Genomic DNA, 23,276 nt, shown 5'->3' on the forward strand with positions numbered 1-23,276 from the left:
TAGAGAAACTCTCCCTCAACTCTTTTAGAACAGCTGATTCAGAAGGAGGAGAAATTGATGCCTCCATAACTTCATATGAATTATTGCTCATTTCTTATATACTTACTGAAATGTATTTCAAAATGAGACTCTCATTGTTTTCATGAGTCATTCTCCTTGGTAAGTAAGACCTTGGGGAATTTATTATGAAATAGTGAAAACCTCTTCTGGAAACATGGAAATCTCCAAGTATGAGACTAACAAAATCTCTGGTGACTTGAGTTCAAAACAAATATAAGTGAAAACAGAATTTTAGAAAATTTAATGGTAAACATAGTTTAATATATATGTTTTGTAAGGTTTAATATGTATTTTATCTGAGTGTAATATTCTTGGATATAAGAGATATTAAAATAAGTTTTGCTTATGATGATTTTTAAATATGTTCCTATTGATTTCAGAGAGATTCCTGAAAGGAGAGGGAGAAAAAGATAGAAACATCAATGATGAGGGAGAATCATTGACCAGCTGCCTCCTGCACACCCCCCACTGGGGATTGACCCTAAAACCCGGGCATGTGCCCTGACCTGGAATCGAACCATGACTTCAACCACTGAGCAACACTGGTCAGGCTGCTTATAATGATTTTTAGATCCTCAATGATCTATATTGACACAAAGCTGAAATATTTTATGTGGAACATTTCTATGTTATCTAAATTTAATAAATAAAGGTTTGGAAGTCATTATAATTCAGGTTATACTGCTTCATCATCCTGAAGTTGACATATTCCCTTTTAATGTATATTTTTAAAAACCAGTTAACCTCACCCCAAGTTCTTAAGTCCTATTTTAAGTAATAAAAGGGGATATTCTCAAATATTATAAAATTCTGTTAAGCTTTTATAAAAAAAACTAGAGGCCCGGTGCACGAAATTCGTGCATGGGGGGGTGTGTGTCCCTCAGCCCAGCCTGCACCCTCTCCAATCTGGGACCCCTCGAGGGATGTCCGACTGCCCATTTAGGCCTGATCCCACTGGGTCTCACAATCCAGGACTACTGGCTCCCAACTGCTTGCCTGCATACCTTCCTGATTGCTCCTAACCACTTCTGCCTGCCAGCCTGATCACACCCTAACCACTCCCCTGCCAGCCTGATTGATGCCTAACTACTCCCCTGCCAGCCTGGTCACCCCTAACTGCCCTCCCCTGCCAGCCTGGTCACCCCTAACTGCCCTCCCCTGCAGGCCTGGTCACCCCTAACTGCTCTCCCCTGCAGGCCTGGGTCCCTCCTATCTGCCTTTCCCTGCAGGCCTCGTCGCCCCCAACTGCTCTCCCCTACCGTCTTGATCACCCCTAACTGCCCTCCCCTGCCAGCCTGGTCACCCCTAACTGCCCTCCCCTGCAGGCTTGATCGCCCCCAACTGCCCTCCCTTGCAGGCCTGGTTCCTCCCAACTGCCCTCCCCTGCTGGCCTGATTGCCCACAACTGCCCTCCTTGCAGGCCTGGTCCCTTCCAACTGCCCTCCCTTGCTGGCCATCTTGTGGTGGCCATCTTGTGTCCACATGGGGGCAGGATCTTTGACCACATGGGGGCAGCCATCTTGTGTGTTGGAGTGATGGTCAATTTGCATATTACTCTTTTATTAGATAGGATAAAGGCCTGGTGCATGGGTGGGGGCCAGCTGGTTTGCCCTGAAGGATGTCCCGGATCAGGGTGGGGGTTCCCTTAGGGTGTGGGGCGGCCTGGGCGAGGGGCCTGTGGTGGTTTGCAGGCCGGCCATGCCCCCTGGTGACCCAAGCGGAGGCCCTGGTATCTGGGGTTTATTTATCTTCTACAATTGAAACTTTGCAGCCTGGAGCAGAGCCAAGCCTTCTGCTTGCTCCCTGGCGGCAGCCTTTTTTGGGGGATTTATGTATCTTCTATAACTGAAACTTTGTAGCCTTGAGTGGAGGCCTAGGCCGGCAAGGGCAGGTGGAAAGCTTGGCTTCCTCCATTGCCAGGGAAACCCAAGCCTCCCTCCTGCTCTCTGTGGCCGTAGCCATCTTGGTTGGGTTTATTTGCATATTCACTCTGATTGGCTGGTGGGCGTGGCTTGTGGGTGTAGTGGAGTGAGGGTTAATTTGCATATTACTCTTTTATTAGATAGGATTATTGAGATTTTGTTCATTAGATTCTACCTATAAGTGAAATCATATGGTACTTGTCTTTCTCTGGTTGACGTATTTCACTTAGCATAATGCTCTCCAGGTCCATGCTGTCACAAAGGGTAAGATTTCCCTCTTTTTTATGGCCAAGTAGTATTCCATTGTGTAAATGTACCACAGCTTCTTTATTCACTCATCAGTGGGATGATGAACATTTGGGTTGCTTCCAAATATTCGGTATTGTAAATAATGAAGGAGAGAGAGAGAGAGAGAGGCTCATGTACATGGACAACAGTGGTGGTTATGCAGAAGAGGGGAACGGGGTAAGGTGGAGGAGGGGTAAGGGGGGATAAATGGTGATGGACAGAGACTTGACTTGGGATGATGAACACACAATACAGTGTACAGATGATGTGTTGTGGAATTGTGCACCTGAAACCTGTATAATTTTGTTACCCAGTGTCACCCCAGTAAATTCAATAAAAAGGGAAAAAAAGATGATTGAGATTAATTACAAATTTTTTGAATTATTAAAACTGATATCTAGTTATTGTTATATGAATTAAAATACAGTTTGAAGGTAAATACTATGCTCTTTCCCTTTTGGAATATTTAATTCATTATCACTCACCTTGATGAGGCTTAAAAGATACATGTCAGTAATTCATACATAAATAAGTTGTACTAAAATTTTTGAGGGCCATTTTAATAGATGGGACATAGCAGCAAACCACAGGATAAGAAGCTGAGCATTGATACCGACTAAATGGTTTCTCCTCCATGAAAACTCATTCCATTGCCCAGCCTGATGTCTCTGAATCCCCACTTACTCTGTGTTTATTTTATGGTACTTATCTCACTCTGCTTTGATTTATACAGTGGCCATTGCTGCATATCTACTTTCAAGCTTAGATGTTTCTTTGGGGGCTAAGAAGTGAAAAATATCCCTCTTTGTAAGTAGGGCTGAATTTTGCTCATAACTAGAACTAAATAAATATGACCTGGATTTGATGAAAGCCATAGATTAGAAAAGGGATTTAGTGTTGTTCCAAATTGAGGCTGATTGCTATACCTATTGTTGACTGCTGAGGCAAGGAGTGTGCTGAATGAACTCCAGGGGCGATATTAGAACTTGATCTGAGGCAGAAGTTTTCGCTTTCTCATCAATCAAGGACTCCTGATCAAAGATTCTTCTATGGGAGAGATCTTTAGAATATGCCATGTATATCACAATGTCCCTGCATCCATTGTGTGGAAAAGGAAAGCCTACGGCATTGCCCAGCCTTCAAGGAGTTTATTATCCAATAGGTGGGGGGGGGGGGGGGAGTTCACATGTGAAAAACGCATACACACAAAACAAAGGCTAATTAAGGTATGCAGATAACCGATAGTGAGAGCACAGCCTGCTGGAAAGTCCAGGACAAATGCAAGTCCAGAGGCAGGACCTCATTGTTTGGGAGCGTGACTGACAAGAGCAGGCTTGGTACTGCCCAGAGGGTCAGCATCACAGCAGAGATTAGATGATGGCACTCTGCAGGAAGACAAAGCAGGGGCTACCCCAGACCTTGAGACCAAGGTCAGAGCCAGAACAGCAGTACGAATAGTAAGGCTGTCTTCAGCTTGCTGGGGATGGTACGTAATACCTGCTGCCTAAGGTGGGGATGGGTCCTCTAGAAAGTGGGCCAAACATGAACAAACACTGAGGCTGGGGTATATGGCCTTGGCTCTGGGTAAAGGAGGGCTTCTTGGCAGGGAACCTGGCAAAGCCTACACATTTTGCATTTTTCTTCCTGTGTTTCTCCCAACTTAGGCTCTATAGAAAGTTCTATGCTGTGGGCTTGGGAGGAGGCTTGCACAGGGTTGGGGACCTAAAAGTGGCTGGAAATGCATGGCAATCCATAACTGGAAAGAGAATTGGTCCCTTTCTCTCTTGTGATAGGAGTGGCAATGAAGAGGAAGGAATACAAATATTTTGGAAGTGAGGAAGCAGGGATAGGACTGAAAGGGAGCAAGGTACAAAAGGGGAGGGGGACAGCTGTTCCTTTCATATCCTGTGGTCATTGTCCATCTGCTAAAAACTGGAAGAAGTCACCTAATGAGGTTTGGGGATTTCAGCCAAGGAAGTGACTAAAGGGCAAAATATTAAGTACAATAAATCACATACTGTCACATTTATTCAGAAAGAAAGGTTTGCACACCCAATAGCCTATTTACTAATAAAGTAAGTCAAAACAGAAATTATTATGAGTAGCCTCATTTTAAACATAAACAAATGTAAAACAGAAGGTGAAGAGGTATTGCTTTTAAAACCCAGCTCTTTCTCTACATTTTATGAAAGAGGTCTTTCAGGTTTTGAGGGAGCATGTTTTAAGTGTAAGTAGAGAATATTTTGGAGGATTTTTACTGTTCTTCTTTATTTGATATCTCTTAATCCTTAATATCAGTTTTTAGTAAATGCTTAAAATGGAAATTTTACTTCCATATAGTAGTCCTTCTTACAACACTGTCCTTGATTTCTGCAGTTACAAATATGCTAAATTCCCCCCAAGGGTACTTTTGGGTGAGCAAAACAGTGGTAAACTCTAGATTTCCATATTCAAATAATTGAATGATTGATCTCTTGGGACAAAGATACTGGACATGTTGATTTCTCTAAACCAACAATTTTCATTAATAAAATAATGATTCATCTCAATTTCAGTCATCATATTTTACCAAAATTAAATTCACTCTCTCTTGACAGATCCAAGAGCAATTCGAGGATTTCTCCTTGTGCAGTGTGGAACTGTTCTTAATTAAAGTCATATCTGTGGGCGCCTTTCAGTCACAATTCCCATCCCTGTCATTTGGGACTGAGAGGCCCTGGGATGCTTCCTGCCCAGGCTGCCACAAAGCATTATCCAATACAGTAACCATTTATGCTTTCCCTGCCTCTTACCCGTGAATCAGACGGTTGCCCCTCTGGCTACAACTCCTGAACTTCTGCAAGGCATGAGCTGCTGTCTCTGTGCAGGTGCAGGCCAGGCAATTTGAGCCTGTATTTTATGAGATTCTGAAGCAGCTCATGGCAGGATGTGTAGGTACAGTCAGATGCGGGGACAACAGCTAACAGAATGCCTACAAGGGGCTTGGAGACTTGGCACAGCCAAGGGGAGCATTCCCTGTTCAGCCATTCTTCATGCATTTACTTCAGCAGTGCTCTGAGACTTGGTAAATAGCCCACATGGGGCCAACTTCTCATCTTCCTCGGTAGATCCTCCCACCCCCCATTTTCCTTGAACTCTACATTCCAAATTACTCCAGGGATAACTGATGTACAGGAAGGTAATAAGTGACAAAATCAATTTGCTTCAAAAGAGTATCAGGCAAGAAGCTTGCTCACTACTAGAGTATACACTTAATTACATTTTTAAAAAATGTACTAAGTAATGGAACAAATTTACATATATATAAATATACATATACATGTGTGGGTGTGTGTGTGTGTGTGTGTGTGTGTCTGTCTGTATGCCCTATTACAAAACACTATGCACAGATACATAAATTCTTACAAAGATTAGGTTTTGTACTAGGGGAAGAATAAAACAGACATGAAAACTAAGAAACATGTTAAACCAGTTATCCTGGAAATTAGATTATTATATGCTTAAACTTAGGTACAGTTCATCAGGTAGTACTTCTGTACTTGCCATATTATCAAGAGGTTGCTCTACTTACAGTAGATGACTGATGCCATGGGCTAATGCCCTTAGGATTTTTCTGGCAAACTCAGTAACAAAGGAAATTAAAATCTAAGTATAATTTAATCATTGTTCTACATCATTGTTGTTACTGGAAAATAAACATGCACAGCTGCCACCGATGAAATATTTGAACAAAAGTTTGTAAAACTATAAAAACATTGATAATCTGTGTGATAATTGTCCATGACCTGCTTGGGGCAGATTCTGAAGAAGAATGAATTTCAAAGTAGCAAATCAGCTTTGTGTTTCTTGATGCTTTTGAGTACAATCTCCCTTAAAAAAAAAGGATAAATCGCCAGAACTGCTTATTATACCACTGTCTTCAAGTTGCTCATCATCTTTTGCACGATATAGAACAAGGAAGTCTCTTTCTTGAATGCCCTAACCTACGATCCCCAGGGAGTGTGTCTAGATTTTTCAAAGCTTCTCCAGCAGTTCCCTGTTTATTCATTGTTCTTTCCATTCACTGCAATCTTGAGTTAATGGTTCTGATCCATTCATCTACCTTGGAAAGATGAAAAGATGTGTTGATCCTGTTATGATTTGCACAGGTCACAGCAGGGAGTTCTAAGTAGCCGGATTATATCCATTTCATAACTTTATCATCTTTCCAGATCAAATGCTATTGTTTCCATGCAGCTCTTGGAGCCCTGCCTGTCTCTGAGGTCTGAGTTTTGAGTAATGGCAGCAGCAGCCCTTGAGCTGCCAGAATCCTCAGCAGGGGTCTGTCCAGACACTCCTCGAGCCTTCAGTATTTATGGGCACAGCTCCGCAATCTAGAGGCATGATTTCAGATTGTACTTTTCTCCATCTATAAATTCTGCACGCTCAGTTCTCTCCTCCTCCCATGGCCCTGTGGAACATTTAAAAAGGCAGCTTGTTTTTCAGGCAGGGCTTTAAGGAAAGAGGCTGCTACCGACAACCACTGCGGAACCCCCCAGGAGGACAGTAGCTTCTTCTATTGTTTCTGTTCTGATTTACTTTGAAAAGTCCTGGGCTTGGTGGAGAAGGGCATAAATAAAACTATCCAGGTTTTGAGAGACTAACACCATAGATTTATCCTTTCACTACAAAAGTAAAAAGAAATAGAGAGGGCTGCTAGAGATATCAGCTCACAAATTCCTAATCTGCAATTTCATATTACAAAAAAAAACTCTGAAAAACAACAAACCTGTTTGTTTGTTATTCATTTATATGATAGCAAAGCCACACATGACCTGAATTGATTTGGCAGCAATTACTGGCTGTAAATTATTGAAGACTATTCATAATCTTTATTTTTATTTTACTACTTATGTGAATCTTTATGTATTTCATTGCAGAAATATTGTGTTATATAATACTAGAGGTCCAATGCACGAATTCGTGCATGGGTGGGGTCTGGCAAGCCTGGCCCCAATCAGGGTGGATTGGGGCCAGGCCTGTGGAGAGGAGGAGATGGCAGGAGGTTGGCCGGCTGGCCCCTCACTGATTGGCCTGATCAGCGCCAGGCTGGCTGGGGGGAGGGGCCAAGGACAGGTTGGCTGGCGGCCCCCCCCAGCCCCCACCCCCAATTGGGGTGGGAGAGCTGACTGGGGTCGGGGCTGGCCGTGGGGAGGGGCTGTGGGTGGTGAGTGTTCCAGTTGTTGGCTTTTTATATATATAGATATGGGATATGTACCTCATCACCTTTCTGAAATCTTTAAGTAAATAATTTGGATCCTGAAGTTTATCTGACCTCAAAGGATTATGGACCTATTGGGCTATGGTTCTGAAGAAGGGAGTAGTCTTGAATTCTTAATAGAAGAAATTACTAACATTTCTATTTTTGAAATGGCCTTGATCTTATACCAAATCAAGCTATTCTTTAAGTTTTTTGTTTTTACAGCAACTATCCAAGAGGGATGGGATAAAGGGAGACATTTATTCATGAATTTTAGAAACTTCTTGCCTAGCAGGTATTTATAATCTCCATACATGTATATTATGGTTAATGGGCTATTGCACAATGAACAGGTTTACAATATGCTTATTATGGGCTTCATTGATTTGCATATAATTGCTGCTTTTCATGTGCTTGTGTATTTGGGCATTATAAACTTTAACGGCTCTTTCAGAGTCTCCCAACCAGCCCTTCACAGAAGCACTCCAGTTAGCAAGTCCCAGAAATTGCAGGTTCCCTCTGACTTTTATTGAGTCCCTGAGGTTCATAAATGTTCAAAGTAGTTCTCATTCAGGTTCATCTCCAACATAGCCCAAAGATGAATGGCGTGTTTCTAGAGTAAACAAATAATTACTTAAAAGTCATTTCATCAATGTTAATTCAGTTGTAATGTGATCATTTCTTTTTAAGAATATTTTAGCCCTAACCGGTTTGGCTCAGTAGATAGAGCGTTGGACTGCGGACAGAAGGGTCCCAGGTTCAATTCTGGTCAAGGGCATGTACCTTGGTGGCGGGCACATCCCCAGTGGTGGGTGTGCAGGAGGCAGCAGATCGATGTCTCTCCCACATCGATGTTTCTAACTCTCTATCCCTCTCCCTTCCTCTCTGTAAAAAAAATCAATAAAATATATATTTTTTTAAAAAAGAATATTTTAATTGAGCCAACTCTGCCTTAAGTAATAGAGAAGAAATCTATAGCTCCTTATTCTCTTTTCAGTGTTGTCCTGCATTAAAATATATGTATCACGTGAGTGTGCCAAGCTAAGCTAATTGGAAAATGAACTACTTAGTCTGGACTCTATGCTTCAGGACCTGTGATTTAAGACACTTGTGAAATGCAGGAATGCACACACAGTACATGCTTTGGACAGGGCTCTTTTTTATTTTTTATTTAGTATTTTGTTACACCTTCCCTGAGGATATTTTTCCCATTGATTTTTAGAGAGAATGTAAATGAGGGAGGGAGAGGGGGAGAGAGAGAAAAAGAGAGAGAGAGAGAAACATTTGATTTGATGTTGATTGATTGCCTCCCACATGCACTCCAACCAGGCAAGTGATTGAACCTGCAACCCAGGTATGTGCCCTTGACCAGGAAGCAAACCAACGACTCTTTGGTGCGTGGGCCAGCACGCTAAGCAACACATCCACTGAGCAACACATCCAGGGCCATGGGTTTACATTTGATAAACTTATTGTCATTTCCAAACTTCTTTCATATCCCCCTACAAGTTCCTTCATCTTTCTCTTCCAAATACCAATCTCTCCTATCACCTTCCCTTTATTTAATACTCTGTTGCTTTTGCCTGTCTCAGTAGTCATATAGAGCCATCGTGGAGATTATAATATGCTACCAGAGCCAGTGTTCTGATTCCCAATAAATAATAGTCATTAATGGAAAATTATGCTTTTTTTATGCCATGCATTTTTTTTACATTCAGAATCTTTCTGAATGTATATATTTTACACCATGCATTCAGAGTCTTTCTCTGTGTTTATGACTCATTTGGAAGTCAAACCATACAGTTCTTTCTCTGCCAGTTGACCTCACCTCATAAACTTGGCTAAGTGGGTTATGTCTAGTCTGTCCAGTTCTGACCCTGAGTAAATTTCTTACTTTTTTAAAAAAATATATATTTTTGGCCCTGAGTAAATTTCTTTCTTTTTAAAAAAAATATATTTTTATTGATTTTAGAGAGGAAGGGAGAGGGAGAGAGAGATAGAAACATCAATGATGAGAGACAATCATTGATCAGCTGCCTCCTGCTGACAACCCACTGGGGATCGAGCCCGCAACCCGGGCATGTGCCCTTGACTGGAATCAAACCTGGGACCCTTCAGTCCACAGGCTGACACTCTATCCACTGAGCCAAACCAGCCAGGGCCTGAGTAAATTTCTTAACCTCTCTTTGCCACAGTTTCTTTCCTTACTTGTAAATTGGGCATGCACATAGACCTCTTCTTAGCAACCATAATTGTTCTCTTGAGTTACTGGAATTGTTTTCTTTACGGGTGCTATTAAAACTCTAAGTGACCAGATTATCTATTTTCTTTGGATGCTAGGAACTGCAAAATCAAATTTTCAGCCCCACTCTACCAATTGTACAAACCTTTTGAATTGTATGTGCTTACACCAATATGTCTTGTCATCCTCTCAGAGCACCTCCTTTTTCTTACCAAGTAGACTCCTCTCTTCCCCACTAACACATGCACCAGTGATGCTAACAAACAAACAGATAACTCATTTGGGTCTCAGTTTTCATTTCCTTATTGAATTTATAGCATTTCCACTCAAGAGTTAGGCAATGGCATAAGGTAAAAGAAACCATAGAGAGAAAAAATGTACTGGAAGTCCTTGATAACAGTAATTCAATTTTATATTTAGCCCATGAATAAATATGGTCAGAAATTTGCTCCCTTTTCTAGGGTAAATGAATTTATGAAATGAGACAAAAAATATTGAATCACAGCTGAAATCTGTTAAATAGCATGGGCTAAAAACTGTTTTCTAGGCATTTATCATGTGTTATCTTTTTAATTTTCACAGCAGTTCTATAAAGAGAGTGCTATTATTATTCACTTTTTACAAATGTGTAAATTGGGCACAGAAAAAGTCAGTGACTTGCCCAAGGTCACACAGCTGAGAAGCCCAGATCGCATCCCTGCAGCCTGCCTCCATTGTTCATTCTCTTAAGTCCTTACATACCTCCTCTCTGGAACGTAGCTTACGTAGAGTAAATTTTACTCTGAAAAGTGAAGTAAAGCTATTGTATAGAATTATCAGTAATGCTAACAAGCCTTGAATCTATTATCATATAGACTTCCCTCGTATGAGAAAAAATAAGTAAGATCTAAGGATATATGGTACATTATAAGATGCACCTACCATCAAATATTTTCTCATTAATTCATAACATTACAATTTGGTCACATTTTTCTATAAGGTTACAATTTTATTAGGTTTCTTCCTAAACATAAAAATGGGTATTTTTCCCCCTAAGAGCAGTGTGTTAATCTAATTAAATATTCAAACAAACGAAATAAGTCAATTTAAAGAGACAAGATAATGTCTTATGATCAAGAAGATATTACATGTGAGAAACTTCTTTTAATGTAGTAGAAATGATTCCTGATGGAGAGGTCAGAACTTGTGCCTTGGGGATGATATTCTGTGTGGATTATGACTACTTTGAATTACTTTCCAAATTGCTTATCTTCAATTATGCTGGGCCATTCTAATAAGACTTTACTAGTAAATTGAATAATTCATCTGGCTATCGTTACTCCTCACATTATTTTATCAGGCTGATAAAAACGTATCAGAATTACTTGTGTAATTTGTTTCTGATATTTTTATTCCAAAAGCAGGCTGGGTTATGTAACCATCTAAGTCATTTTGGGACATTTTTTAATTAACTTGGGTGAATTATTGCCCTGTTGACTATACAGCAGTTCCAAAGTTAATGTGTGGTACGGGTACATGTAGTCCACAGATTCTAAAGCATGCTGTCAGAGATCGATGTCACTGTGACTCATTCAGGCAAATCAAAAGTCCGTTAAGAACTATCTACTCTCACAGTGCCCTTTTTAGTAGAAATATAACTCAGTAAATCAAAGAAATGGAGAATTTAAAATGTAAAGAAACTATAGAAAATTTATTTCTAATCCAGCCAGAGTTTATTGAGCTTCTGCTGTATACCAAGCACTGTTCTGGGTAGTAGGGACACAATTAGTGAATGAGACAGATACAGTTCCTACTCTCACAGAGCTTGCATCCTAACAGGAGTTGGACAATGAGCAAGTAAACAAGTAAATAAACAAGGGAAATTTAAATACTAGTAAGTGCTATGAATAACATAAAAATGAGTGATGACATGGAGGATGATTGGAGATTGGAGATAAGAGTTTTTTAGAATAGTGCTCAGGGAAGGCTTCTTTGAGGAGGTGATATTCGCACTGATGCCTGAGGGAGAACAAGGTCACAGCCAGGGGAAGGTCTGTGGGGAATAGGGTGGGAGGAAATTGACATAATCGGTGTAGTTTCAGGCAGAGAGAAGGAGCACAGAAGCCCTGGGAGGGAGTGTTCAGGTAAGAGAAAGTCTGAAGTGGCTGGAGCAGAGTAAATGAGAGGAAGAGCAGTAAAAGGAAGGTCTAAAAAGTATGGGACAGCAGATCATGTCTTATTTTATATATCATGTTATGTCGGTGCCTCCTCCCAGCTCTGGTGCTCTGGGATAAGGAGCCTGGCTTGGGGCTGAGACCCCCATGCTTCTGAGTGGGATCCGCTGTAACTGAGATATCCCTCCGGAATCTCAGCTGCTGCCTGTGGGAGCAGGGCCAGCCCTTTTCACATCTGCACTCTTCCTATCATTCTCTGTGTGGCTTCTTCTGTAAATCCTTGCTTGGAAGACTTCTCCTCAGCTAGTCTTCAGTTGGTTATTCAGGATGATTGTTCTATAACTTAGTTGTAATTCCAGTTTCATCCTGGGAGGAGGAGAGTGTAACTTACACCTACTCTGCTGCCATCTCCGATCTCCTAATACTTGTAATATTTATTTATTAACTTTGAGATTTCCATTAGAGATGGCAAGTAACAGTTGGATATACAAGTGTAAATCTCATGGGAGATATACTCCCACGTATCATATGTTATACATGTTATTTAAAGCCTTGAAAGTAGGTAAGATCACCAAAGTAGGCAATACAGATGAGAGAAGAGAAAAGCACTAAAACAGTTTTAGGTCTCTGGAACTCATATTCCTATAAGTACCAAAGAGAGTGTTTGAATTTTAAACCAGTTTAAGCCCATCAGTGGTTCTCGGACCATGCTTGTTTGCCCATGATTCTAAATTACCTTTTCTCCTTCAGCAATTCCTTAACTCTTTGCAAAATTGCTACTTTAGAGTGCAGAAAGTGCTTTAAAGGAGAGAAAATAGATCTGCAAAAAGAGCGGATGTTTTGCATTTGACGTTCGGGTTTGTCTTTCCTTTTTAGCTTTAAATATCAGCTTCAGCAATGACAGATTCTTGATTTAAGAGGATCAAGAAGAAGTAGCTGTTGCAGGTGGTGCCTGGTTATTGTCTCCCCACTGAACAAGAGTGCTTTGAAGGACGTGAGCGCTCTACCACAGCATCTAGAAGCGGGGAGTTGGGGTTGGCCTTAGTCACCTGGGCACATGGACATCCCCTCATCCCAGACAGAGTCAAGTAATCATTGTCACTCTGGGCAAGGACAATCTTATTCTGCTGATCAAAGTCTATGTGGCAGTGTGGTTGCAATTCAGAAGGGTTTGCGTGAAGAAAAACTTCACCCAGTGTATGTAGAGCAGCTATACTCAGAGTGGGCCTGGGGAATCATTTATTCTTTGGACTGGCATCATTTGGAATGGTAGTTTGGTAGGAGTAGCCTCAGAGCGAGGCGGATATCCAAAGTGGACTGTTTCTCTTGCAGAGGTGCTGCTTCCAGCGGGGGACCTCCCCACTTTAGTCCACTAAACATGGGCAGTGTCTGTCCTCTGATTGGCCACTTGTACCCTGTACCCCAGTCCTGGTCATCCAGCTGTCCATCCCTACGTTGGAGTCCCTTTGCCCTTTTGACCATCTTTTCACATGGGAACCCTTTAAGGTAGCCCTGGGCTAGTTCTATTTTCTAGGGTACATGTTTGATCTCCAGGAACTGTGCATCTTTGCCTCACTGTGGGTGGAAGTGTGGCTTTATCCTGAGGGATAAAGCTTTATCCTGGAGAATTGTTAAAGGATTGATTATAAGCATGGAGGTAACGTGATTCAGTTCACTTGTAGGAAGAGTGCTGGCAACAGCATGGCTGGAAAAGGACATGTGAGGCTAGAGACATGGAGACCAACTAATCACTATTGCAAAGTCCTGGCAAGTCCTGGAAAGACCTAATTGACAGTGGTGAGGAGGAGATGGATGCAAAAGATATTAATACTGTAGATGTGAAAGATTTAATGACTACGTGGCTGAGGAAGAGTGAGACACCTGCCAGGTGCCTTTTTGTTTTACTTCATAGGTTTATAATCAACTTAATCTTACAACATGGAGATGGTAGCATCTACACTAATAAAAGAGTAATATGCAAATTGACCATACCTTCACAACACCCACCAGCCAATGAGGAGTGAGTATGCAAACTAACCCAACAAAGATGGCAAGTTAATTTGCATATGCAGGCGCCAAGCGGCTGGGGGCGGGGCGGGACACCATGGCAATGATGCAAGCGTTCCACACCACCCCAGCCTCTTCAGGCCTCTGGGCAGCGTGGGAAGGCAGAAAGGCAGCTCCGGGCCAGAGCGAAAAGGCAGCTCCAGCTGGAGTGAAGGCGGTGCCAGCAGCCAGGGGAAGGAAGGCCCATTCTTGCAGGAATCTTCATGCATCGGACCTCTAGTAAGAAAATAGGTGAGAGTCATGTTTGTAATCAAGGTCATCTTTGGACACATTTTTATTTTGAGGTTTATCAGCTTTGCTTCTCTTCTCAATTTGTAAACAATATTCAAGGAATTTAATTCTGTAAGGAAGAGTTTGCTTATCTGTCTTATTCTTTCCTTTTACAGGAATTCACCTTATACGTTTGCTTTTAGGTACTTACGGTATATACAGCATAAAGGAAGCACATAAATACCATTTAAATTCTTTAGGCTAATTTGAATTTTCTTTTGAAATAAACAGATTGTCTGTCAGACCTTATTCTTGTTTGTGTTGAAGTTTGTCCCGCATAATCCTGGTGGTTTCCATTTCCAATCCCACACTGTGTGGTATTTATTTTAAGCAGCTGCTTATGAAAGGTAGAATTTAGCAATGATCAAAATGACATAAGGTGGGTTTCTGTTTGAGTTCAGGGTTGCTGGGTAGGTTTCCTTTGAATACCCTTCCTCTCCTGCTTTTTCACATATGTTTTGGCTGTGAGAATAAATCTAGGAAAACTGCTGTTTGGCCTTTTAGCACAGTGCCAGCTTTGTGATTGCAAACGAACTGTGTTGTACTAAACACCACTGAAATAAAATAAATGAGTCTGATGAAAGCTTGGAACTCGTGCTAGAAATGTAAAAACTCAACAGATGCCATTCGCTGAAACCAAGGCTCCTCTAGCAGATGGGTAACGGTTAAACATAAATGGCACCATTTTTCTTTTTTTTGGTTCATTTGTTTTTAATATAGTATTAAAAATCCTGCTATTCAGTAAAATAAACTTCTGACATATGTTTCATGACTGTTTGGGGTATCCAAAGATCTTTGGAATTACAGTTATACTATGTTTTATATGAATTCATTGAACACACAGAAACACATTTTTGTCTGAGCTTTAAAACTTTCTTTGGTATAAATATTTCTAATATTGAAAATAGTAATGGGAAATAATCACCAAGTAGTCACAATGGGATATAATGTCCCTCTTTTAAATCTTTAATGTTGGGTTATAATAAAATAATATAAATCATATCTTCCATAGTTCATTTAGTGCTTGAGTTTTCTTTACAACTAGAGGCCCGTTACACGATATTCGTGCACGAATAGGCCTTCCTTCCCCTGGCTTCACTCCCAGCCGCCCAGGAGCTGGCAAGTCCCCGTTCCCGGCTCACCCGGAGCCAGCAAGTCCCCGCTCCCGGGCCGCCTGGGAGCCGGAACCTCTTCACTCCTGGGACACCGGAGCCGGCAAGTCCCCGCTCCCTGGCCGCCTGGAGCCGGCAAGTCCCCGCTCCCTGGCCGCCTGGAGCCGGCAAGTCCCCACTCCCTGGCCGCCTGGGAGCCGGAACCTCCTCACTCCTGGGACACCAGAGCCGGCAAGTCTTCGCTTCTGTCTGAAGCACCACTACAGTAGCTCCCTCCGCCGCCCCCCTTCCCCTCATAGCAGGCTTCACTCCGCTCGCGCCTGCATATGCAAATTAACCTCCATCTTTGTTGGGTTAATTTGCATACTCACTCTGATTGGCTGTGGGCGTAGCGGAGTGATGGTTAATTTGCATGTTTCTCTTTTATTAGGTAAGATATTTTAGTTTGTCATATACTGTCTCATTTAAATAACACACACACACACACACACACACACACACACACACACACACACAGAAGAGGGTGTTTTCATTCCTCATTAAATTTAATGACTTAGCCAGGTCAGTGTTGTTCAGTGGTTGAATGTCGACTTATGAACCAGGAAGCTACAGTTTGATTCCTGGTCAGGGCACATGCCAGGGTTACAGGCTCAATCCCCTGTGTGGGGCGTGTGGGAGGCAGCCAATCAGTGATTCTCTTTCATCATTGATGTTTCTGTCTCTCTCTCCCTCTCCCTTCCTCTCTTTGAAATCAATAAAAACATTTTTAAAAAATGTAATGACTTACATGCCATTTAATGCAATCACTAATAATTGATATTAACTTGCAAGAACCATAGTACATTATCAATCATTCTATAATATTGAGATATTTTTGGCATAGAAAATATGTGCTTATTTTATAATTTAATTTAGAAGTTTGTGTGTCTCTAAATAAATCTACAGTTTTCCTTGTTTGCCTTTTTTCTGTTTCTTAAAATTATTTATCAAATAATATTCATCAGAACAGTTCACAAGAAATTCTAGCAAAGTTAGAAGAATGAGGAAACAATCAGTTAAATATCTAAACGGTTTTTAAAAAGTATCTAAAATATTTATCAGAAAGGATACTATGTCATTACAAGGTTTTTTAACTTTGAAACTTATTGCTATTTACAGGTTCAGGTTCATGTCGCTTTAGTTATTCAGACCCCAACATCATCGTATCATATGCCAAGAATAATACTGCGGACTGGATTCAGCTCGAGACAATTAGGTTTGTTGTCACTGAAAGTATTTTTCATAAATTCTGACAGAGGTGTATTTCTTCTTCCCTGTTTGCCTTCATTCTACCACTGGCTTGATTCCTCGTGGTTAAAAGTACTCTGGCTGTAATTATGCTGACTTGCATGGACACACATATCATGATCTGCTCTATTGGAAGAAGTATTGTTAAAAGGGTCATTTCCACTTGGAACTTCCCACTGTTGGTAGTAGCTCTAACAAATTATCTTTTGGTAAAAGTACAGAATCCTCCACAAAATTACATCACCCATTTCTCCAGGTGGCCTGTCTATGGCCTGGTTTATATGCCTAGCAATATATCCGATTACCACCTAAATCTGCTCCTTTGTCTGTAACGACATTGAGTGAACAGCCGCCAGACATTTTGCATCTAATCTCTAGTTCTGTCATTTTCCTTCAGCTTTCCTAAGACCAGTTCTAAAATTATATGATCATAGTTATGATGCAACTTATAATCATTTATTACATTATCTTTGTTTAAAAACCTTTATAAGAAAATGAGGTAGGGTACTTGAGGGAGTTCATTCAAGTTGAAAAGATTTGGTTAAATTAGCAAGAATCAAATTATGTTTACTCCTGTATAGGTTAAATTATAAAACAAAATTCATAATGGGTGTTTAATTTCAAATATGGTAACATGTTAAAAGAAAAAAGATACCTGGAAATTTTATAAGGTCGTTATTCTGATTGGTTTACTTCTTAAATTAGAATAACTCAGGTAGAACATTTTCTATAAGTTTTGTAGTTTTCTTTTTTCACATGCTATTTTCCTTACCGTATTTCCATGTTGAAAAATGGTGATTTATTTAGAGGTGGGAATAAATATTAGGTTCTTAGTTTTTAACACTAAACTAGTCTATCCAAAGTTTCTAGTAGTATTTCAAAATTTTAAAAATGTTACATATCTAAGTGCTAGTCTAATCAAAAACTGAGAAAAATGATTCTAATTCATGGATTTTAATAGACCATCCTCCTCTGTGGCAGGATAATCTATAATTTAGAGATAACCTGTTTAAGCCAAGCTCTGGCATGCTATGCCCATTTTAAACAGAACATTTTGTTATTCTTTCTAACTTCTAGTACTTATTATGAAAATCATGCACATGAAATACTTATTTATATAAATGTCTTTAATCAAGGCAGCATAAATATTAGAAATTTTAACCACACCTCTATCTTTTCTCTATGTAATACTCGTATGTCGTAATTTAGGTAAATTGTAGCAGCTTTTTCTTGCTGGAAAACAACTGCATACCTTTGATATGACAAATAGTGGATGCACATATACATATAATTACAACACATAAAGATCACATTCAGCTGATTCCATTTGGCTTTTTACTATAGGAGATTTTCAATTTAAGGTCATGCATCAAACTGTTATATACATTAGTGCAGATTTTCCTTTCCATTTGGTGACCAGAATGAACATATTTTCAATCACTTCTTAAATCTAAATATATTATTTTCATCGTTTTAAATTCTTTATGAAGCCAAAAACATAGTCATCATGAAATATTTTAAAAGAAAGGGGGATTGATTACCCCTAAAGGTAAGGTACACCATCTATAACCTATACTGACAATTTTACAGATATATATATATATATATATATATATATATATATATATATATATATATGCTGCTTTGGTGAGTGAAAAATATGTCTTTTCTGTAGTCCTTTTAAAACTGATTTATAGTAAGTCCAGAGCACTAATAGTTTGCATTTAGTAACACTTAATTTTTGCTAAAGCAATAATCTTTACTATAGCAAATTTCTACATTGGTAGAATAAAATGTTGAATAAAAATACTTTACTATATAGTAGAAAGGCCTAGATTGTAATACATGTAATATAAAAATAATTTTAAATTATATCAAGTTTTTAAAGATCATTCTGCATGAAATTTTAAAGAATTATAGAGCATTTAATTCTCATGGAAAAGCTCACATTTCATGTAAATAAAACAAAAAGGTATCAGATTAGTCGAAATAAAATATCTATTATGTAAAGAATGATTATAAAATATAGCATACAATTGCCTAATAGATGCAAAATTTCAAAGTATAGTTTTTCTCCTTTCTTCTTATTATTATCAAATAAACTGTGCTGGATACACATGGTTTTCTAGAGGTGCCATGAAAATGTGTGCTATTGTCTCTTCAGTGACTCCTTTACTAGCCTAGTCCTGTCCTGTGTTAAAAGTAAGCTTCTTGAAGACATTTAATATTTAAACTGTCATCACTTAATATGAACTCCTTAATATTCAGCATACTAAAAGATTTAAGGGCTATGAGATTATGAGTATTTAATCTGTACTGTATATAGTATTTTTAATATAATGAAACTACAATCTTAATTAAGAAACAAAGTTGATTTAAGTTCTTTAACTGTGGCACTAATTCCCATCTCACCATATGTTCCAGGGCCCCTTCCAATGTCAGCACAATCATCCACATCCTCTACCTTCCTGAATACGCCAAAGGGGAGAACGTCCAGTTTCAGTGGAAGCAGGAAAACCTTCATGTGGGTGAAGTGTATGAAGCCTGCTGGGCCTTGGATAACATCCTGGTCATCAACTCAGCTCACAGACAAGTCATTTTAGAAGACAATCTCGATCCTGTAGACACAGGCAACTGGCTTTTCTTCCCAGGAGCTACAGTTAAGGTTTGATCGCTCTTTTGTTCCTTCCTCTCTTCTCCAAAACCTAAAGCTCAGTAAGCCAATTTGCACAAAGATAACTATTCTTACCAAACCTACTAGTAAAGGGATAGGCAATGTTGTTTTTATGTTACCTCCTCTTTTAAGGATAGAAAATCTTTGTTACACAAACATTTGTCCATCCATTTAACAAGATTTCTTTTAAATATATTTTTATTGATTTCAGAGAGGAAGGGAGAGGAAGAGAGAGATAGAAACATAAATGAGAGAGAATCATTGATCAGCTGCCTCCTACACACCCCACACTGGGGATTGAGCCTGCAACCTGGGCACATGCCCTGACCGGGAATTGAACCATGACCTCTGGTTCATAGGTTGGCACTCAACCACTGATCCATGCCGCTGGGCATTTAAAAAGTATTTTTGAGGACCCACTGTGCCATGTACTGGACTGAACCTAGAGAGTAAAAACACAAAAAGGCAGATAAGTTTCTTCCCTTCAAGTGGCTGTCAACTTAGTGTGGGCAATTAGACATGTCAACATGCAAATACAAAATAGCATAATCGCTATAATTTGCTGGGAAAGTGTGAGTGCTGTGAAAGTACAACATACAGTACCAAATCCAGACTTGAGTGTTTAGGAAGGCGATCCAGGAGAAGAGGAATCCAAGCAGAGACTGAAGAGTAACTTGGAGTTGGCCAGGTGGGAGGACTAGTGTTTCTAGGATCAGAAATGACGTACAGTGAGACCACGAAACAAAGGTCTTGGATAATGTACAAAATAGTTTTCCTACAGATTCTTAAGGTGAGACTTGTGATAATTAAGTCTGGAGACAAGGCCAGTGACAAAACCTTAAAGGTTTTGTAAGCTCCTATAGAGTTTGAACTTCATGGTGAAAGTAATAGGGAGTCACAAAGCATTCCAATTTAGTCACACATCATATTTGAATTTGAACTATCCCCTTGAGAATGGAGGATGGAATGGAGGGGAGAGGAGGCATGCAGGGACACCAAGTAGGAGGCTGATAACAGCAGTCCAATGGGAGATCATGTTGGCCAGAATTCACAAACAGGATGAGAAATGTGGACAGATTTGAGAGATTTTTAGGAAAAGGAATGAAGAAGATTGAAGACTTATTAAGAAGATGAGGGAATAGTAGGTGTCAAGGACAGATAGAATACACTTTGTCTAATAAGAGCTACTGTTTTTTCAATATTATTTTTTATTAGTTTCAGGTGAGCAGCATAGTGGTTAGACAATCATGTACTTTGCAAATTAATCCCCTTGATATTTCAAGTACTCATGTGGTACCATACATCGTTATTACAATACTAGAGACCCAGTGCACGAATTCGTGCACAGGTGGGGTCCAGCCCACCCAGCCCCAATCAGGGCAGATCGGGGCCGCGACTGTTGGGAGGAGGAGATGGAGGGAGATTGGCGGGCCAGCTGGGGGGAGGGGCCGTGGGCAGTTGGCCGGTGGGCCCCACCCCTGGTTGAGGTGAGGGGGCTGATTGGGGGTGGGGCTGGATGTGGGGAGGGTCTGTGGGCAGTGGGTTGGCCGACCCGCCCCCAAATGGGATGGGAGGGGCTATTCAGTGGTCAGCGGCCAGGGGAGGGGTCTGGGGAGGTTGGCCAGCCAGCCCCACTCCCGATTGGTGTGGGGGCGCCGATCGTTACAGAGCTGGCTGGGGGTCACAGTCCAATCAGGGTGGTGGGGGCTGATCAGGGGTGGGGCCGGCCGTGGGGAGGGGCCATGAGTGGTTAACCGGCTGGCCCTGCCCCTGATCAGAGTGTAAGGGCCAATTGGAGGTAGAGCTGGCTGGGGGGAGGAGCCACGGGCTGATCAGGGTGGTGGAGGCCCATCTGGGGCGGAGCCAGCTGTGGGGAGGGACCACAGGTGGTTGGTCGGCTGGCCCTGCCCCTGATTGGGGTGGGGCCGAAGGAGGTTGGCCAGCTGGCTTTTTATATATATTGATTATTGATTATATTTCCTACACTCTACTTTATATTCCCTCAACTATTTTGTAACCACCAGTTTATACTTCTTAATCCCTTCAACTTTTTCACCCAGCCTCTCAATCCCTCTTGCTTCTGGCAACCATCATTCTACTATTTTCTTTCTTTATTATTTTATTTATTTAATTTTTTTGTTAATCCTCATCTGAGGATATTTTTCCATTGATTTTTAGAGAAAGTGGAAGAGAGAGGGAAAGACAGAGAGAAACATCAATGTGAGAGAAACACATCAATTGATTGCCTCCTGCACTAGCCTTGACCAGGGCCTGGGCGGGGCAGGAGCCTGCAACTGAGCTATATGCCCTTAACTGGAATCAAACCCAGAACCCTTCAGTCCGCAGGCCGATATTCTATCCACTGAGCAAACCGGCTAGGGCTCAATCTGCTATTTTAGTCATGCAATTCTATACTGAACTCTTCCCAAGCACCCTTAAATTAATTACCCAGAGTCTCTGGTGGTACCCTCTCTACTTTCTCATTCCCAACTTCTGTTTGTCCAATAAAAAAGAGCTAATTTTGCCCGTCCTGCATGGCTCAGTGGTTGAACATCGGCCTATGAACCAGGAAGTCATGATTCAATTCCCAGTCAGGGCACATGCCCGGGTTGTGGGCTCGATCTCCAGTCTGGGGCATGCAGGAGGCAGCTGATCAATGATTCTCTCTCATCATTGATGTTTCTATCTTTCCCTCTCTGAAATCAATAAAAATATATATTTTTTTAAAGAAAGGTCTACTTTTTATCAAATACTTACTGTTCTAGGTACTTACTCTTTGAGGCATGTGTATACATACACACACACGCGCACACCCATACACATACACACACAGAATTATATATTTCATCTCATATAATTTGATCCTTATAAACCTATAAGAAAGGTGCTATCTTAACCCCATTTTACAGATGTTGAAATGGACATAAAGATGTTGAGTAACTTGTCCAAAATATACCTCTCACCAGTGCAGAGCCAGATTCAAATACAGGAATCTGATGTAATCTTGATCTGTCACCAATGACTTTGCTTATAACTAATAAATATAAACTGATGTGCTCCTCTTTTTCCTGTTTCTTCTCAACATTCACTTGTTAAATTTTCTGCTCATTTTCTTCCCCATCACTTTCTGGCTCTAGGTGAAAAGATTCTTGCTTTTCTCATATTTATTTATCTTGCTTCAGCTTTATTACATTAACACTGCATGTTCTTTCCTCCAGATGACTGATTTTCAGACATAAGAATTTATTAAGTTCAGACCAAACACTGGTTTCTTCCTTCTCTTTTGTAGCTGATTTTGTTTTCACAATCCTAGTTATGGGTCCATCTCAAGTATTGACTTCTGACCTAAAGTGAACTTAAGGAGACAGGACTATTAAAATATTTCCCTTAGGGAGGCAGGAGGCATTTTCATTCAGTAAGCTGCCTGGGAGATGAAATAGAGTGAGAATGGTGGGACACCAAAGAAAGAAGTCAGCATTCTAATGGCAGCAGATGGTCTCTGACAAGGATGTTAAAAGCCAAGGATCATACAAAGGAATGCCACTGACAAAAATTACAACATCATTTCTTAATATGGCATCATGCTCCCTCCATACTCAAGACGTATGTAGGCCTAGAAGATACAAACCAAACTCCCTAGCATGTAATTCAAGACCCTTTCCAGTATTGGCCCAACCTAACTTTTCATCTTCATCTGCCCCACTGACTACCAGCCTCACAAATACAGCATAGATTTACACACCCTCACCCCTTTATACATGCTTTCCCACCTTTCTTTTTTCTCTGCCTGGAAATTCCACAGCATCTGCAAGGGCCCACCCATCTCAGATGTCTGTCCATGTGAAGTTTTATATAGTTAATGTCTCCCTCCTCTCTGTTCAACATTAGGTTGAACAAAGAGGACTTGGGGTGGCCAGGCTGTAGAAAACAGATCCCTTCTTTTTTGACCATTCAAATTCATC

The 23,276-nt window shown here is 40.6% G+C and overlaps 1 protein-coding gene across 5 annotated transcripts in view; it reads left to right on the top strand.

Moving 5' to 3' along the window:
- The window catches only part of RELN (reelin), a 462,208-nt gene that overhangs the window by 232,750 nt on the left and 206,182 nt on the right, over positions 1 to 23,276 (top strand). For all 5 annotated transcript variants that reach the window (XM_080663650.1, XM_080663648.1, XM_080663649.1 and 2 more), the window contains exons 9-10: positions 16,512 to 16,608; positions 19,065 to 19,305. In XM_080663650.1, the coding sequence (XP_080519776.1) occupies positions 16,512 to 16,608; positions 19,065 to 19,305 (338 nt within the window). The remainder of the gene's footprint in view (positions 1 to 16,511; positions 16,609 to 19,064; positions 19,306 to 23,276) is intronic.

The sequence above is a fragment of the Plecotus auritus genome, assembly GCF_963455305.1.
Source record: "Plecotus auritus genome assembly, chromosome: 4".
Lineage (NCBI taxonomy): Eukaryota > Metazoa > Chordata > Mammalia > Chiroptera > Vespertilionidae > Plecotus > Plecotus auritus.